The sequence below is a fragment of the Pelobates fuscus genome, chromosome 2, assembly GCF_036172605.1.
Source record: "Pelobates fuscus isolate aPelFus1 chromosome 2, aPelFus1.pri, whole genome shotgun sequence".
Taxonomy (NCBI): domain Eukaryota; kingdom Metazoa; phylum Chordata; class Amphibia; order Anura; family Pelobatidae; genus Pelobates; species Pelobates fuscus.
In genome coordinates, this window is record NC_086318.1 from 33,231,919 (window position 1) to 33,252,062 (window position 20,144).

At 39.2% G+C, this 20,144-nt stretch overlaps 1 protein-coding gene across 1 annotated transcript in view; it reads left to right on the plus strand.

The window, feature by feature from the left end:
- The first annotated feature begins 901 nt into the window (after nucleotides 1-901).
- Nucleotides 902-20,144, plus strand: part of SUPT3H (SPT3 homolog, SAGA and STAGA complex component) — a 437,882-nt gene continuing 418,639 nt past the window's right edge. The window contains exons 1-2 of the mRNA XM_063440842.1: nucleotides 902-1,030; nucleotides 2,528-2,637. Coding sequence (XP_063296912.1) covers nucleotides 2,528-2,637 — 110 coding nt within the window. The 5' untranslated portion in view covers nucleotides 902-1,030. The remainder of the gene's footprint in view (nucleotides 1,031-2,527; nucleotides 2,638-20,144) is intronic.

Consider the following 20,144-nt stretch of genomic DNA (forward strand, 5'->3'; position numbering starts at 1 on the left):
CTAATCTATCTGTCTATCTGTCTATCTATCCCTCCCTACATTGTCGTTGTGAGAGTCGGGTCTGGGTCTGGGTCTCTATCTATCTATCTACCGTTAAAAGGACAATAGGCACCATAAACACTTCAATTGATTGACGTGGCTATGATGCCATATATATAAGACTAAAGGTTGGCACCAACTATTTGCCACCATCTGGAATGTCAGGTGCTGACCTCACAATGCACATCCACTCACAGCACAACTATGAAAAGTTTGCTGTATCCTGGGGCACTTCCTCTAATGGTGACATCATGGGCTGACCTCACAATTTACTCACAGGTGCCCACGGTTCTCGGTGTTTGAGGAGCAGATCATGTTGGCGGGGCTGGTGACCAAGATGTAGGTGATATACCGGTGAAGAAAATAATATGCTCTGTCTGTGTGTGATGGGAGTTAGCTGTCTGTGTAGTTTTGCTTTGAGCTGTCTGCAATGGGCAATGCCTGGTTCTGTTAAACAAAGAGTGACTCGTCGGTGAGTTCAAAGCAAATTAACACATTTAATTATACATTTTATGTTTATAATAAGTACACTGAAACCATAGCTGACTTGGAGATTTATGTATTTTTTCCATATCAGCTATTTTGACTTAAAATCTAAAATCTACTTGAATCACTGACAATTCCCACATGAGTAAATAACCCTGCCCCAGTATATTTTCACTTGCAATGTGTATGTGCCATTTAATCAACTAAAACCATGCTATGGCTAATAAAACGCATGGAGGAGTATTCTGACCCACACCAGACACTGTAGTTTTTAGAGCAGAGCCTGCGAGAGGCGGGGCCCACTTCAATCGAGTTTTCTGATTGGCTGTGGGCGGCCATGTTGAGTAAGGTATTGCAGACCAGGGGCCATGTTTGATGAGGGCGTCCATGTGTAGCACATAAGCAGACTGTCTATGTATATTTCACTCGGGCACCTCGGCCTGGGGGGGAGTGTAGTCAGTGTCTGCTGAGCTGTCTCAGTATCTAGGAAGGCTATATCAGAGAGGTAAGTCTTTCCAATAGGGAGGCTTATATCCAGGCACCAGGAGGGGGACACGAGTGGGGGGAATGTCCTAAAGTGAGCAGCTCTGTGCAACAACATCATATGGGTGTCCATGGTGGCTGCAACACCTTTAGCACTCTACCTCAGAAATGTAATTTATAAATAAATAAAAAATATATAAATAAAAAATATGTAACTAAAAAAAGCCCAAAGCATCTCCCCCTCCCCATCCCCTTCATACAAGACATGTAAATATAAGAACAATGTATCACTTGTGTATCTCTCTCACTGCATGAGGAGGGTGACCATTTAGAAATATGAAATATCTGAAGTTCAAGAGATAACGTTAAAAGTGTTTAACGTAATAATCCATAATACATTTCAAAATTTTCGACGCAGAAATGTGCGTCCAGGAGCGAGCGCATTTACGGGTTACTTTGTGAATGTGTTCACACTTTCCATAACGTTATCAAAAAGTGACCTCCGATAATACGCTCACATTACCAATAATGTGCTTTATGTGGGTGACAAATATATGCGGATTATGTATTTAAAAAAAAAAAAAAATAATTATTATTTTGCTTTTTAGCATTTATACATGTTAACATGGAAACCATAGAGGTTTATTGTTCTGGTTCATGTTGCCAGAGTTGCAATAAATTATGATAATATAGTTTTAACTGTGTCTCCTTTTCTTTTCTTTCTAACTAAAGTACTGCACAGCGTTACACACAAGTTCTGGTTTCTCTACAAAAATTTAATAATATGTAAGAGACAATCAATATTAAAAGCAGAATTAAAGTGGCTCTGTCACTCCTCTTCACCCCCACCAAAAAAACAAATTGACAAGCTTTCTCACTTCTCACAGCTGTCACTAACTCATTGCAAGATAACCTATATGGAGGCTGTTGTGGGATCCTCCATAGTCACCAGTGTTCTGCTGTTGCACATGTGCAAGAGTGCATTATGATGTGGGCTTCTGGCAGATGAAGCTGCAGGAGCTAAAGATCAAGCATTGCTGCACCTGTATCGGGTTATTATAACTCACCTCTGCTTCTCCATGGGCCATATCACCACCAGGGGTCTTTGCAAGATATGCAAAGACCCCAGAAGTTGACAATAACCGCCTTTCGGTTCTCAAATTTAGTTCTATACTATGCTATTAAAATGTAGTTCTGACATCATTACATTGATACTTTTTAAAGGCTACTTTTAACTTCACCACTTCATTATGCCAGATCGGTGTAACTGTGACATCACTACAGTAGGGTAGTTCTGACTTCACCATATTGCTATAACAGTATAGTTTTTAAGTTTGTTGTAATGGTGAGAAGTACATCACAGTTTATTTTGTGTTAAAAATATTTCTTGAAAGTCATGTTTTCCAACTGAAAACAATAGTGCACAAAACTTGGTTTGAAAAGTGAACATTTCAATAAAAGCTATTTTTATTATTATTTTTTTTTTTCCTCACATATTAATTCCTATCTTTTCTGTCAGATGAGTCTTAGTGCTGCCGGGACCAACGCAATGTCATCTGCGACTTCTTCGTCATCTGGAAGAGGTGCAGGGAAGACGACCAACTTTGTACTTGAGCTACAAACTATGATGTAAGAGAGAACTTTTTTTCTATATATTGGCCAACAACTCCCAGTGAGGTGAAGCTTTTATGAGCAAAATTACTCTGTGCAGAAGCCTTATTGTCACCAGATTGTGTGACTTAAAGGGACACTACCACCAACAGGCTTGACATATTTTATTATTAATTACTGTTATCTGTTTTGGAATATTTTTTACATATGCTATTGCACATATTTATGTGCCCATTTATTGTTTCGACATAACTTTAGCCCACAAATGACACCATTGCACATCATTCCTACGAGGGAGTTTGCTTCTGATGATGTCATACACGGATGCTGCCCATTTGGGCAGTGGTGGTAACCCTATGTAATAAACGTCTCTAAATAGGCATTTAAGGGACAATATGGGCACCAACACAACTTTAATGCATTTTAAATGTTCCTACTTTCTTAAAGTGACACTTCAAGCACCACAGCCTCGCAATTGACATGTCACCATAGGATTGCGTAAGGGTTCTCCTGGTAGCATAACATCTACAGTTGGCTGTAGTGGTTATGGTGCCTAGAGGTATCATTTTAATATAATGCATTTTATGCATGTTTTAAATTTATATTGAAAATAATAAAGTGTTTCAGAATTCTGCACCTTCATTTTCTTGTTCTATAGTTTTTTAATTCTAAATACTAAAAAAAAAAAAAAAAAAAAGACTTACTAATTACTGTTTGTACACAGTTTCACCATTAGCAGCACTTAGTGAGCTGAACTGTTAAAAGCAAAGCAGCCTGTATTAGAAGAAGGCACCCTGGCAGGCATCAAGTAAGAGTATCACTGCATGCTGTGATGGCTGTGCCCCACCTGATAACGGTCATAATGAGAAAAAAAATAATATATTGCCAGTGGTAAAGGAGGGAACTATTGACTTTACCTTCCTTTGAGAAAAGGATAACGTTCCCATTTTTGTTATAAATGGTAAGCATGCACCATACAGTACTACAGTGCTTTACTTTCTCATACCCTTCTTCCACTATACCACAAAGTGACTCACTAACAATGAATGATGGCTGTCTGGATAAGCTGTTGAGAGCAGCAGGACATGTGTAGAACAGGTTGTTTGCGAAATCTGTCCAGTTTGCTAGCTTGTTGGACATGCTCAGTATGCCCCTGGAAGTAATTTTTGAAATGCACCATTTAATATTCAGTAGGCTACAACTTAGAAAGTAGCCTTGAGGTAGATAATTTCACTAGTAACACAAAAGCTGTGAGTTTTCTTTTCTGATCATTCTATGCACTTCAGATTCAGATTGTAATGTGTGGGTGTTTTGTGATGCATTTCAGATTGTGATGGGTGTGTATGTTTTGTTTTGCTCATTCTTTATTTTTTTTCACACATATATGTAGTCTGGTTATCCCATTTATATTCCAATGTCATATATGTATAAATGTATTAAAATTTTGACAAATGACATTATTTTCACTTATTGTGTTTCCATTGAGTAAACATGCAAGCGTAAATAGGCTTGAGTATGTTTTGATCTATGTAAAATAATGTATTCACAGACCAAATTCCGCACCCCCCTTTTACTACCCTCACTATACATTAAGACTAGGTGTAACTATCTGATTGGACAAAGAATAAAAGCACGCCTTGTTAAAGAACACAATATCACCTGTGATTTGAATTAAACCTTTGGAGAAGTTACTGTGATCAACTTGTGTCAGTTCATGGTGGCCTCCCCAGCGCTGCAAAGAGATTGCAGGACAAACAAAAGATTGCTAAATTACATAGAAGTCCATAGCAAAGAAGTGATCAATGATTTAAAGAGGTCTTCATTTTATTCTTATAGCATCTCAAACAATAAAAAAAAAAAAATAGAAAATGTTTTATTTCATTCAAGAATTGAACTGCAACTGCCTCAGTGAAAAAGACAATTCTTTACCACTAAGCGACACACAAAGTAACACAAGCAGTAATACAAATCACTATGTGTGTGTGTTGACAATGTGTCATCCATTAGCATCACTGTGTGCCTTTTAGAAATGTGTCCCTCGTATCTGCACTGTGTGTGTGTGTATGCTGAAAACACACACAGCAGTGTGTCTTCTGGAATAGCGTCCTCTATAATGTGTGTGTGTGTATATCATGCTGCTCATCTATGGTACAATTCCATTATTACATGGTCCTGGATCCTCAAGACTTCTTATTCAAATGTGATTTTTTTTTTCTGTGCTTATAATGGCGGTAATTTCATATTAGGGTAATTTTATTATATCAGAGCAGAAATAGTGCAACTCGTTAGCCTGATAAGCTCCCTGCATGCTGAGTAATACAGAATTATTTGTTTTTAACTCTTTCAATGCCAGAGGTGTGTCAAACACATTGGTCTGCCCTGATGCTCCCTCGATGCAGGTCTTAGCTTACAAAAGCCAACAAAAACTCATTCGCATGGGTTTCAGGTTCTCACTGCACTGTAGAGTAGGTGGAGAGTGGTGCCCGGCTCACAATGGGTAAGCAGTCCAACCATTTTAAAACGGTTTTAATTCCTTAGAATGGGGGGGGGGGGCCACCAGATCACTCCTGTCTCCGCAACGCTACATTGAGCTGTAACGGTAATTGTGCTCAGAGGATTTCTTTAACCCCTTAAGGACCAAACTTCTGGAATAAAAGGGAATCATGACATGTCACACATGTCATGTGTCCTTAAGGGGTTAAAGATGTTTTAAAAAGGTATGTAGAAGATCTTCATGCAGAAGTTTTTGTTAATAAACATTTTTGATTGCAACATATACATAAAAAAAAAATGAATGCTGATTTTCACCTGTTGTGCCGCATTTAAGGGTAATGCTTACAAAATGGCTTCAGGTGACGTTGAAGTAACTTTTATTTAAGTTGTTTTATTGTTATTCTAAAGAACATTCTGTTTATTGCTTGTGCTTTTTGGTGGGTTTAATTTATGGTTCATAATAAATGTAAAGCAGAACTGCTGGTAGTGTCCCTTTAAGTTCAAAACACAAATTGATTTAGTGAAATCTTAGATGGAATATTATTTTTAATGCATGTCTTTTTTCAACAACATTTTGAGTGATACTTCATTTCTGTATTGCTTTCATCGTAAATGTGAGCTACTTGAATAGATAATGTATTAAAGGCATTCTATAGTGTTCGGAATACAAATCTGTATTCCTATCATTGTAGTGCCCTCTATTCCCTCCCATTCTCAAAACCATGCAATGATTTACATTGCAGGGCTAAGTGGGACAGGAACACTGCACCCAGACCACTTCCATGAGATGAAGTGGTATGGGCGCCTATAGTGTCTGTTTAAAAAGTGCTAAAAAAAAATACTGGCATTCAATGTTTGTGAAGCTTTAACCTTTGCACATGTAAGAATGCAAGTGCGGCAAAAGATAGCGTTTCCTACACCAGGAAGTGGCTCCACCAATGAGGAGCCTCTCATTAAGGTCTATTATCAGTTTATGTCTCCCACTTCCCATTGTAGGTGTAGGGTATGTATTATTGTTAAATGTTTTGTGTGTTGTTCTGTCCTTTTCTGTGCTCTTCTGTCCTTTCGATGCTTTCTACTAACTAGGTGGATTTGGCTATGGAGCCTGTACAAGTGCCACCTGTTTGTTGCAAATGCTTTGTCCAATACCAAAATAGCAAGACTTGGTAATTTGCATATTATGGTTTCTGCAGGCAGGGGAGATATTACTTCTTAGTTATTGTCTTCCCCACCGCTTTAAGAATATATGATTGTGTTCTAATGAGTGTCTGTGTGTTTCCCCATATGATCTGGTTATATGTATTTAATTGAGTGCGTCACTGTAAGCTTCATGTAATGTGGATAGAGGCTAGTCCTAAAGGAACATTTTATTTGCAAGCTCTGTATTTGACCCTGTAACTTTCCAATATCCCTTAAAACCAATGGGGTTACTGTTGTACTCCAGAGACATCACTGAACACAAATGTGAGTATTTTAGAGCAGTAAATTGTATAATGACGAATATATCCTCAATGAAAACCCCCCAAATATAAATACTAAATTTGGCCAGGGCTTGTGACTCACTACTTTTGCAAAGGGTGTGCTACGATGGGGGTAATTATCATTCCTGGGCTGCCATACGGTCTCAAAGGTAACATGGGACCAGCAAAGCAATCTGGCAAAGCTTTCCAAAACACCATGAAACATATACATGGGGGGCATCGTTGTACTCATGGGACAGCACAGCATATAAATGTGTATTTTATTGCAGTAAAAGCTAAGGATATCATGACATTCACAGTTAAAATGACATGCAATAATAACAATATTTCTTAATTTCTCACACTTTTTTTTTTTTTTTTAAAGATTTTATTCATGTTAAATTATGTTTCATATATAAATATTTGATGTGAAATGGAAGCCCTGTTTCTCTAGAACAGAATGATTGCATACCTATGTAATGTTACATTAACGGGTACTGGGGAAGAAGCACGGAGGGACAGCTGACTGTGCCTGCACTTAGTGGTTGGTCCTGTCTAGTTGCTGAGATATCATTGCTGTACGGCATACTCTATAGGGCCGAGCAGTATATATTTAATAGATTTTCTATTTAGAATCAGATGAGTCTTAATATATTGTCTAGGGACCAAAAAACCCCATCCGTAATTGGATTTTTGTCAGACAACACCCTGATATTTTAAGCCTAACCATTAATGTCGTCGCCTTCAAGCTATCACTGTTTGCACGTGACACCATTCTCACCTTAAGAAATCCTTTCAGATCCCTTACCTACAGTGATGTCTTTATTGACCAAATACAGCCAGCTGTCGTATTAACAGGCAAAGACTCAAGCCATGACGATTAATTTAAATCCAATCTTGATATCTGACCTTAAAAGGCAGTACAACTTTGAATGGAGAATATTCTTTATTACATATCTGGGAATTATACACAGCTCCTTCAAAACTGCAAACAGGAGCTGGCTGAATGGCAATCATTAAATTTATCTTAGGTTGATAAGATAAACACTGTTAAAATTATGTTACTACCCCTGACTTCACTTCAAAACTTCGCAAGGGGGGATGGGGCTCTCATACATCCTTAAATATTATAAAGCCTCTGTACAGCAGGCAATAATCACCCTTGATTCTCCTTGGAAAAACCCTCCAGTGGGTAGACATGGAGTTTGCACAATTGTCCTCAAAGTCCTTGGTGGACATTATATGGACACCAAAACATCTCAGGAAGCCAATGCCATCTTTATTCCCAACTAAAGTGCTTACAGTAACCGTATGGAATCAATTCCTGGCCTCAATAGGGGTGCAGGAATATTATCTTCCGACAGCTCCTCTTTCAGTATTGACGGCTATCTCTCCTTGGATATCCATAAACAATTGGACAATGGTATGAGTCAGGAACATAGACCAGTTCACCTTCAAACTGCCACCCGGCTATGTCTTTCCTTTTTTTTTTTTTTATAAATGAAACGTGTTTGCAATTCCTATGTGCACACGTGTAGATTCTACTTATTCTCCTAGCTCCAGTTTTAAATTGTTCATAGACAGATGATGGAACCTAAAACCTGTGCATGTATTCCTATCGCTATACTGTTATTCTACTTATGTTGGTGTTCCATGCTACTGCTCTGTCTTAATGATTTCAGCCAATCCAATGCTTGAATTGAGCTAAAGTGGTTTGGGTGCCAATAGTGTCCCTCTTTAAGCTTTCTTTCTTCTTCTTCTATTTTTTTTTTGCTGTTTTACATTTGAGGCTTGCTTTGTAAACCAAAATATCTGCATGTAGAGCTGAGTAGTTGCTAAGAATTCATTGGATTTGTTATGTGGTTGTTAACTTCTAATCCCTCGATCTCTTAAATTATCCAATTAACTGTGGACAGACTCATGACAAGAGCTGTTTAATTATTGTTTTAATTAATTTATTTTTAGCAGAGCTTGCATAACCCATAAATAATTTAGTTTCTTTAGTTGCTATAGCTATACTAATCATCATCATTTTTAAAATTTTATATTATAATAATTGGTGCAATAAGTTTATTTATTTATTGTGAATTGTAAATATTACTCTAGCTGTTTATCAGCCTGGCTATTAAACCTCAGAATTGCAATTTGGATTTTAATTCATTACAATGCATCACTGAGCAAATAAACCTTTCTTAGTATCATTAGCAATATACCACCTTCACATATCTGGCATTTGGTGTGTTGCGTGTGTGTGTGTGTGTGTGTGTGTATATATGTAAAGGTGATGGACTGGCCAAGCATGTCTCCAGACCTAAACCCTATTGAACTTTTGTGGGGCATCCTCAAACTGAAGGTCGGGAACCACAAGGTCTCTAACATCCACCAGCTCTGTGATGTAATCATGGATGATTGGAAGAGGACTCCAGTGGCAACCTGTGAAGCTCTGGTGAACTCCATGCCTATGAGGGTTAAGGCAGTGCTGAAAAATAATGGTAGCCACACAAAATATTGACACTTTGGGCCTAATTTGGACATTTCAACTTAGGGGTGTACTCACTTTTGTTGCCTACAGTTTAGATATTAATGGCTGTGTGTTGAGTTATTTTGAGGAGACAGTAAATTTACCCTGTTATACAGACTGTACACTTACTACTTTACATTGTAGCAGAGTGTCATTTCTTCGGTGTTATCACATGAAAAGATATAATAAAATATTTACAAAAATGTGAGGGTTGTTCTCACTTTTGTGAGATACTGTGAAAAAGATGCATTAACATTAGATGATTGTGTGCTTTGTATTCAGTGTAAATAAAACCAAAATAAATGTGTTAAAATATATATATATATATAAATATATAAAAAAAATGTGTATCTCTATGCACATGATCAGTGTGCTCACATCTTGCACTTTATGCAAATGGCCTATATGCACACAATTATCACATACACACACACACACACACACTCAGATACACATAATGGCACAGACACTGGCAGATACACACACACACACTCAGATACACATAATGGGGCGCACACACACACACACACACTCAGATACACATAATGGCACATGCACACTCAGATACGTATAATGGCACAGACACACACACTCAATACACTTATATACACTGACACTCAGATGCACACAAACATACAATCTGACATACACACATTCGCACTGGCACACACACATAAACACACACACACAGATTATTTTTTTGTATTTGCAGCCACCCTCCTGTTCCGGTGGCTTGCTTGGGGTCATGGCTGAAGTTGATGGGAGTGAGCATGTAGGAGCTCTCTCCAACCTCTCCTCTGCCTCCATGCTGCCTGTACAGCCGTCGCCACTAGCCTCCTCTTCCCTCCATTATTCCCAGGTGGCTCTCTGTGAAGCTGGGAGAAAATAACAGGCTTTCACTTCCTCCCAGCCGGCTGACACTACAGAGGCCCGGTTGCACTCTTAAAGGGCCGAGGCACCCGACCAGGCCTCTGTTTAGTGAATATTATTGGGTGGCCACAAATCATGTACAATGTCCTGGAAATCACACACACACACAATCTGACATACATTGTTCTATTATATTAATGATTGAGTGTTTATATTTCTTAGGTATTTAATGTATTAGCATTATTTAAGACTGCTAAAGTTTACACTGCGTTACATTTTGTTATTTTGTCAATCACTATTGTGTTTCTGATCAGTGAGCAACTATGTTTCATTGTCTGTGTGTGTACACTGCACAGTGATAATAAAGCTGAGTTTAATCTAATATACATGTACATATTTGGAAATCTCTCCTCCTTCGTAGCGTTTTTCTGTTGCTAATATTCTTCTTTTGAATTGCTTGCCTTTTGCTGGCTTTCCCCCATGTGGATGTGAAACGAGCAGTACCTGGCCACATTTGACAAGCAGGTGGTCAGACTTTGCCGTCTTGTTTTTATGATGTTCCTAACTTGAATCATCTACGTTCAGAGCTTGACCTGTCCTAATTCCTCATATTTCTCTCTATAGTGTTTGTACACACTGTCTCTTCACATCTAGTTGTCTGCTTGCAATGTTTTTATTTTTTAGTTTTTTCTTCCCTGGAAGAGAGAAGCCATTTCAGGGCACAGTAATGCGGTGACTCATCAACACACTCAGGTTAACCGAGCCGTAATTTAGAGCTTCGTTAAGTTTCTCAATTCTGTCTTGAAGACTGTTAATTGACAGCCTTGAATTTTGCAACTTCTCTGTTTTTAGTGGTTTTTTAATTTTTTTTTATTAGCTGTTTGAGTTTTCACATTGCAAACAGTTCATGCATTTCCAGTATCTGTTTGAATTGTTTTTAGTGTAGTTATGGTCTCTGTTTAAACGCCTTGTATATGTAGTTAGCTATAGATTTTAAAAACCCCTTTTCATGGCGTAGTGTAGCCAGTCTGACTGTATTTCAGAGTTCAAAACTCCCTACACATTTATCACATTTAGTAGTGTCTGTCTCTGCAAGACTACATACTTGGAGAACGATGAGGTATAATTGATCTGTCCTAGTGCAACATTTGCAAGTTTTAACAAAGAAGCACTGATCCTAGAATTACCACCTTACTCTCGCAATTACTTTTATTTTAGAACATTATTGTTTTTCTTAGCTGTGAGATGAAGAAATTAAACTAGCCAAAAAATGGCTGGATTACAAATATTCTCTAAAGCACGTCTTAAACAGTCAGTCCAGGTACCACTGTGCATGATAAGTAAGCATGGTTCCTTTAAAAAAAAGGAACATTATTTTGCTATTCTCATTATTTTAATTGTTTATTATTTAAGGGACTTATCTAGACCATGCTCCCACCTTGAATCCATTTCAAGAGAAATCAATACTTTTATGAATTGATCACTGTCCCTGGATGTCAAGTGCTTCCTGATTCACTGATTCACATTCAAACGGACGTGAAGGGTTTCAATAAGGAAGCATTTAGCCAGTGCTTCCCTTTGAGAAGCATTCTACTGGGCTACTGCTGTGATCTCCAAATATGACCGGTGCTTTTGCGGCAATTGCCTGCCACTTTTCGCAGGAAGACTAATTTATAGGTCCTGACAGAATTCCTGGTGCAAGCCTGCCCCAGTGCCGATGGACATCCGCGCTGGATTCAGGTAAGTGGCTGAATGAGTTTTAACCCCTTTAGCCCCGCGGGAGTGTGGGTTTCGAGGGACCTATAGTGCCAGAAAAACGGCTATGTTTTCCTGGCACTATAGGATCCCTTCAATCAATTTCCACTAGGAAACTAAATGCCACAAGCAAATGGCCCTCCTATACACAGTGTTAAAACTATTATTAAGATAGTGGAACATGTACAGATAAAAAGTTATTTTGTAATTGATGGCATAATAATCTTTCTGCTGTGCCAATAGCAACCAGCAAACACTGCATTTAAAGGTGCTGAGAGTGGCTCTCTCTGCCTCTTGGTATGCACTCTAGGTTTGTGGCATTCACAGAGGGAGTCCATGCTGTGTGTGGAGGAAGCCTGCAGGTAGTGATCTTCTAATCTATACTCTTGCTATAGGTTATATCTATACGTGCTTGAATGTAAACCTGTAATCCACACGGTGTGTGGATGACATCTTCACTTTAAAATGTAACTGGTTAATAGTATGAAAGAACCATTTTTATTTGTGTTCTCAATAATATTAGATTGTTCTGTATCTACACACTTAAACGGAGACATCTATTTTTTTTTCTTTCTATTTACACTTCGAGTGTTGCAATGTGTCTGTTCCAGGAAGCAGAATTCTAGGCTCTAATATAATTATATTTGTGGCCACGAGTGCTGGACACTATGTTGTAGAATGTTATGCGGTGAGTGATGGCATAATCACTTTTATCTCAGGCAGGCACAAGTCATGTCTAGACAAAACAAAAACAAAAAAACATATTTTTTTCCCTTGTTGATGAGCATTTCCTTTACCTTGGACATCATTTGTAGTTATTCACGCAGTCAGTCGGAACTGATGAGATATGAAAATATACAGAACATTCTTGATTTTCTTGATATGATATTTTGCCAATGTTTAAAGCAACCCTAGTCCCTTGTGCACGGAAACACCAAGTTTAATCAAATTGTACAATAAACGAAAGGCTTGTGTGAAGAATTTATTGTGGCATAGAGGTTAAACAATTGAATTAAAGAGTCTTAGTTACAATTTGTTTTTCCTTGGGCACAATTGACATTCAGACTCTACTTTGAGTTCAAGTGGAATTTTACAAGCTCAACAAATCACAAATCCTGATTTGCTGGTGATTATTGTTATTGAAGATTTGAATGAGGCAGTTCCAAGAGTCGTAGAGGAACACTGAACATAGGGGAAAAATAGCCAAGTCTGAAAAACAGCTGAATTGGAGATTTCTGCCAGTACAATTGTTTTGGTCTAAAATGTGCACTTTGGTTTTAGTGTATAAACCTCGATAAGGTACTAATAGAACTCCAGCAGAAGGAGGCTTAAGAGTGTAGGTTTACTTAACCCCCTTAAGGACCAAACTTCTGGAATAAAAGGGAATCATGACATGTCACACATGTCATGTGTCCTTAAGGGGTTAACTCAATCTAGACATGTAATCATCTTATTTTCATTTAACCTAGTTGAACTGATTTATGTTAAAGGAACACTCTTAAAAGAGTGTATTTAATTTTAAAGTTAGAGGTAGATGTGTTCCTTTGTCAGTATAGATTACTTACCCCACTCCTCATTAAACGTTCCTGTACCAGTGCTGAGATTGTTTCCTTGCAGAAGCTGCTCTGCCTCTTCTGAGAACTTCAATGTGGATGATCACAGTCCATTCCAATGCTTCACTTAGAGAAGCATTGGGGACCTATAGCACATGCATGGCAGATGTCACGTTTCACCAGTCTGATACCTCTCATAAAAACATTGAGCCCAATACTCCTGTGAGGCGTGATGATGTTGAACATTCAGACCTTCAGCATGGGGCGTGATGATGTTGAACATTCAGACCTTCAATTTTCGAAGTTCTTTATGAGGCATATTCATATTTGATAAATATGGAAACGGTTCCATGTTAAATGAATATAAACTCAACCACATAATGCCAGTTTAATATATTTCATATTAATACAGGGAGTGTAGAATTATTAGGCAAGTTGTATTTTTGAGGATTAATTTTATTATTGAACAACAACCATGTTCTCAATGAACCCCAAAAACTCATTAATATCAAAGCTGAATATTTTTGGAAGTAGTTTTTAGTTTGTTTTTAGTTTTAGCTATTTTAGGGGGATATCTGTGTGTGCAGGTGACTATTACTGTGCATAATTATTAGGCAACTTAACAAAAAACAAATATATACCCATTTCAATTATTTATTTTTACCAGTGAAACCAATATAACATCTCAACATTCACAAATATACATTTCTGACATTCAAAAACAAAACAAAAACAAATCAGTGACCAATATAGCCACCTTTCTTTGCAAGGACACTCAAAAGCCTGCCATCCATGGATTCTGTCAGTGTTTTGATCTGTTCACCATCAACATTGCGTACAGAAGCAACCACAGCCTCCCAGACACTGTTCAGAGAGGTGTACTGTTTTCCCTCCTTGTAAATCTCACATTTGATGATGGACCACAGGTTCTCAATGGGGTTCAGATCAGGTGAACAAGGAGGCCATGTCATTAGATTTTCTTCTTTTATACCCTTTCTTGCCAGCCACGCTGTGGAGTACTTGGACGCGTGTGATGAAGCATTGTCCTGCATGAAAATCATGTGTTTCTTGAAGGATGCAGACTTCTTCCTGTACCACTGCTTGAAGAAGGTGTCTTCCAGAAACTGGCAGTAGGATTGGGAGTTGAGCTTGAGTCCATCCTCAACCCGAAAAGGCCCCACAAGCTCATCTTTGACGATACCAGCCCAAACCAGTACTCCACCTCCACCTTGCTGGCGTCTGAGTCGGACTGGAGCTCTCTGCCCTTTACCAATCCAGCCACAGGCCCATCCATCTGGCCCATCAAGACTCACTCTCATTTCATCAGTCCATAAAACCTTAGAAAAATCAGTCTTGAGATATTTCTTGGCCCAGTCTTGACGTTTCAGCTTGTGTGTCTTGTTCAGTGGTGGTCGTCTTTCAGCCTTTCTTACCTTGGCCATGTCTCTGAGTATTGCAGACCTTGTGCTTTTGGGCACTCCAGTGATGTTGCAGCTCTGAAATATGGCCAAACTGGTGGCAAGTGGCATCTTGGCAGCTGCACGCTTGACTTTTCTCAGTTCATGGGCAGTTATTTTGCGCCTTGGTTTTTCCACACGCTTCTTGCGACCCTGTTGACTATTTTGAATGAAACGCTTGATTGTTCGATGATCACGCTTCAGAAGCTTTGCAATTTTAAGAGTGCTGCATCCCTCTGCAAGATATCTCACTATTTTTGACTTTTCTGAGCCTGTCAAGTCCTTCTTTTGACCCATTTTGCCAAAGGAAAGGAAGTTGCCTAATAATTATGCACACCTGATATAGGGTGTTGATGTCATTAGACCACACCCCTTCTCATTACAGAGATGCACATCACCTAATATGCTTAATTGGTAGTAGGCTTTCGAGCCTATACAGCTTGGAGTAAGACAACATGCATAAAGAGGATGATGTGGTCAAAATACTAATTTGCCTAATAATTCTGCACTCCCTGTAGAAGGAGACTGGATTGTTCAGCTGTAAATTGTTCTGGCTGTGTTTTTCTTAATTGTTTCCAAACATTGTACAAGTAGTCACCCAGTGCAGGGTGTGTAGCGGAGAGCTGATTTCTCACAGCTTACCTCCACCAATATATCCAGAGGATACAGGAACAAGTAATAAACCCAAGAGAATATCCAGCACAATCAGCAATTAAATCCCATAGTATCCAATCACCTTTCCCAATCACTGGACGACACACAGTATCAGGAGTAGAACTCAAGTTTAATGGTAACATTCCTGCTTTTATGAGATTCTCCCATGCAAGGGAGGGATTCACATTAATTACACTTTGCACCAATCATCCAGACGTTACCTCCCACACATCTCCTCCCCTTAGCTTAACAGATAATACGATTATACTGTACCTACTTTTCCCCACTTTCCAGATGTACCCCAAATATGTGTGATATACCTTTAAATAGTAGTTCGTGGGATTCATCATACCGAATGCCGGGTCCGTTCGTGAGTTGGTTTCGGTACTTTCTGCCGTCCTGGAGGTCTTAGCGGTGTTCGGCTAGTCGAGTGTCCATTTTCAGTACCAGACACTCGACGACCAAACACCGCTGTTCGTGGGGTTAAGATGGCCGCCGCCACGTGTTCGGCTGCCGAAACGGCGGCCACTCAGGGGATACAGCAGTGAGTTCGTATAAACCAAGGGAATGAGAGAAACGATCAGGGAGGTCAATTGCATGATTAATGTACATCAGGGTGGTCCGTTTGCTCGGTACTTTGTTCGTATATCGAACACAGTATGTCCATAGCTGGTGCAATGTCAATCTGTATAATCCAGGCATGTAAAACCTCAGCAGTGCCAACAAATAAAATAATAAATGGGACAGCCAAAAAGGGGTTCTGCTACAGGGTGTAGTTGGGGTGAAGAGGGAGCATGTTTGCGGTTGGGTATAACATCTATTTCTAGATCTGGTGGTTGATTGGACTTGTTATAAGTCTAGTATAAAAGGAACTCGTGTAGGCCCCCTCACAGAGTATGCTATGTCTGTGGACAGGACAACGTGTTAAAAATGATTTTTTGTTTTGTTTTTACTGGTCAGTTCTAATGCCACGAACAGATGGTCTTTTGTAATATCCTTCCATGACTCAGTCATTGGCTTACATAAAATCCTTTGTAATGGAAAAATATTTTTTGTTAACTTGGAGACCTCTGAAACAAAGCTCATTTCTTTGCTTTTTTTTATTGAAATCCTTGTAACACTAACCGTGAATCAGCATTTACAAGTCATTTTCTTTTAAGTAGCGGTGACGTAGTATGTTGGCTCATTCATGAATAATGCTCGTTTGAATTAAAAGTCTGTATGGTTATTTTGTATAAATTCCATAAGGTTTATTTCTTAAATGATGAATTGCAGAGAACTGACAAGGACGTTGTAATGCTTAAGCCCAAACGGTTTCGGTCTACAAGTTACAATATGATGATTTGAATTTGCCTTTTGCTTGGGATAGATTCAGTGCTGTCCTGAGTGGGAAATACACTTAAAGGACCACTATAGTGCCAGGAAAACAAGCTGAAGTGGTCTGGGTGCCTATAGTGGTCCTTTAACGATAAATCCAAGTGCAACAACCACTACAGCATGACATAGTGGTTATGGTGCCAAGAGTTTCTTGGTGCCGGGAGCTCTCTGCATAAAGGTATCTGGCAGTGTAGGGCTTAGCTCATTGCCAGGTAGTGCTCAGCTGACACTCTCTCAGCCGATGAGTCGACCTTGCACAGTTGAGATTATCTACTTTATTTGGAATGTTTCTTAAAGGATCACAACCAGCACAGTATCTGCAAAGTCCCCAGACAGTGACAGTTCCACTTTAACAATCATTTGCTTCCTAACCAAGGTCCCCGCCGGACTCCGATGCTCCCTCGTGGTATCGTGACATTCTTCCAGCTTCTGCAGAAGCTGAAAGTACGATGCTTTCAATTCATTGGCTATCTGACTGCTCTCAACCCATGACTGTCATTCTGTGCAACAAACATTACACACAATTAACATTAGCTAGGTCAAAACTCTAGTTCCGGACTGGCTGATTACACCCCTACGATGCTGCTGGATATGGAGTTATACCTCAGGCAGTTAAGGGGTTAATCTTTATATGTACAGTGTTTTAAAGCAAAATGCAGAACATACAGACGCTAGGCACCATGACCACTTCAAATCACTGACGTAGTAACAAATTTCACTTGGTTTTTTTTTCCTCACCCCTATAAAAGAATAACTGTATATTGTCATGCCATGTTTGGGATTTTAATTAAGTTGATTTGTTTAGGAGTTCTAGGGGATCAGGATATATATCCAACTGCTGTGGATTGCTATAGACTCATTGGCTGAGAACTTCAAGTGACTTAAATATAATGATACTTTGCCATGTTTGGTCTAGTAGTACTTTTAACGTGTTGTGTATAAAACTTTATTAATATAACCATTACATTTTGTGGCGAAACCAACCTCGCCACTGTGCACTGGAGGAGCCTGGTTGCTCGCCTGCTCCCTTTGGACTATGGCCCTGCAGGTTAAAGCTTTTATTTTCCCTGCAGAAAGGCTTGTTCGTGCCTTTCTGCCGGGGTGTTCGGTAGATTCCAGCTACCGAACAAACTACCGTATGAAGGACCACCTAGGAGCTGGAGTGTGCCGTCAATTAACCGCCCAGAAGCTGCGGTTAACCGCAGCTTAATTGATGAACGCTGGGTGGCCTTTGTTCGTTTGCCGAACACGTGGCAGCGGCCATTTTAACTCCCGAACGGCCAGCGGTGTTCAGCGCTCAAACTATGGAACTGAAAACGGACACTTTATTGCGCGAACACCGCTGAGCCGCCAGCCTCCTTACCTCGGCATTCGGTAGTGGAACCGACTGGCTGTTCATTCGGTAGTTTGACCGTATGAACAGCCTCACCCCAGATAGCCATGCCATGGAGCCTATTCGTGTAATGAAAGACTATGTGAAAGACTTTGGCTCCATGGCAATTGAACTATATGTATGTGATCTGAGCGCCATTCGGTAATAATGTGCGCTCAGATCTAAGCTATCTGGAGATATATTGCATGTATGTGTTTTACGTACTAAATGTATCAGAATGTAATTTTATGTCTTTTACTGTCTTTTTGTCTACCATGTGGGTAATGGAGTTTTGCCTCTGTCCTTGGAGATAATTGGATTACTTCCCCAATTATCTCCAGGCCAGAGGGGAGGGATTGTGATGCATTGTGGGATTGTTTAAAGTTGTATGTCTGTGATCGGTTCGTGGCCAATATGTTTCCCAGTTTTTCATCTGGTCCCCTAGGGGAGTGTCCACCAGGTGGGAAACCTGCATAAAAGCCGGGCAGTTAGCCCCAGTAAAGGAGTTGCTGCTTAACCCTGAAGGTGAAGTGTCGTCTCATTCTTGGGGGGAATTTGACTGTATGCCGATTGCCAGGAGTGTAAGTTGTTCGTATGGCTTTTCCTGTTCGGCTGCTTCCAGGGTTCGTGTATTTCCTGTTCGGGAGTTGGGGGATTCGTGCAGTTTGGAGTTCGGGAGGTTGGTGATTGCAGTAGCTGCTGGTCTATCTGAAAGGGGATTATCGTCTAAACGGTTTTTATCCTCTTGTGAGTGAAACGGTTCGTTACACATTTGTTCATGCTGTCTGGTTCACAGTAGTGTATTTTTTTTATTAGCTTATGATGAAATAAATTCCTGTAAGAATTTCTAATATTGCCAGAATTCTAGGTGTTAGAAATAAGTGGAATATGGAGATACATATGATAGGTAAGCTTTTGATAAATGTGTGTGTGTGTGTGTGTGTGTGTATATATATTATAATTACACTTGAGTAAGCAATAAGAATGCTAACGTGAAACTTAAATTGTGTTTTTACTTTGTGTGTTATAATTGGTTGTATAATCTGTGGAAGATACTTTCTGTTAAATCCCTGTTTGTTTCAGTGAAACATTGTTAAACATTTGAGTGCAAAATATAGGGTTATTTATTTTACACGTTTTCAAATTTCATTCCTTACTTCCATTACTCAAGGCTTACTTAGGGAAGCTGAAACATTTAAAGGGGCAGTGAGACCTCATTACAAATGAACCTTACATGAAAGGCCATATTATTACATACATGTGCGCTAGCTCACAGCTTTTAAAACGAGCCTAAGCCTGGATTTCTGGAACCGCTAACACTTCAGTAAACTGAAAGCATAACATTATATCCAAAGAAAGAAACACAATCCTCTCCACAGATATTCGGGATGCCCAAGAGGCCCAAACTTATGCGGGAGGTCACCGAAGGGTTACATTTAAAGGAACAGTCATTTACTCATGTAATTTTGCTTTTTATTCCCTAGTAATAGACAAATTAAGAATTCAATGTTGGCATTGGTTTGATGACCTTTTTTCAGCATGTGATACTAGCAAATTCTACCGCCCTTGGTATATTGGCTAACGGCAGAGCATAGTGACCGAGATAACAAATCATAACAGGTTTTGAGTACCCATTAATGTCTATGTAGCCCCTGGATTTATCCTTTCTCCCATTAGCCTTGGCAGGCCGGTTTAATTAAGTCAAGCCATCAATCTGCGGAACACATTCATTATTTTTCACTAAAGTGAGAATTATTAAGAATTCAAAGGGAATTTTAAATGTAAGTCCGAAGTAGCTGATGTAATAAGGTTTACAGTTGGACTATTACTAAATAATAAGCACAATTTTTAGGACTAAAATATTGGCAATTTCCACTAAATATTTGGAAGGTTATTTTTCCTTTTATTATCTATTAAACCCATTAACAGATCTCTGTAAACTGTGAGTAACTGATATAAAACTAGGCTTATTGGGTTCTTTAGAGAGCACCATTGTGGGACAAAGTTCTAAAA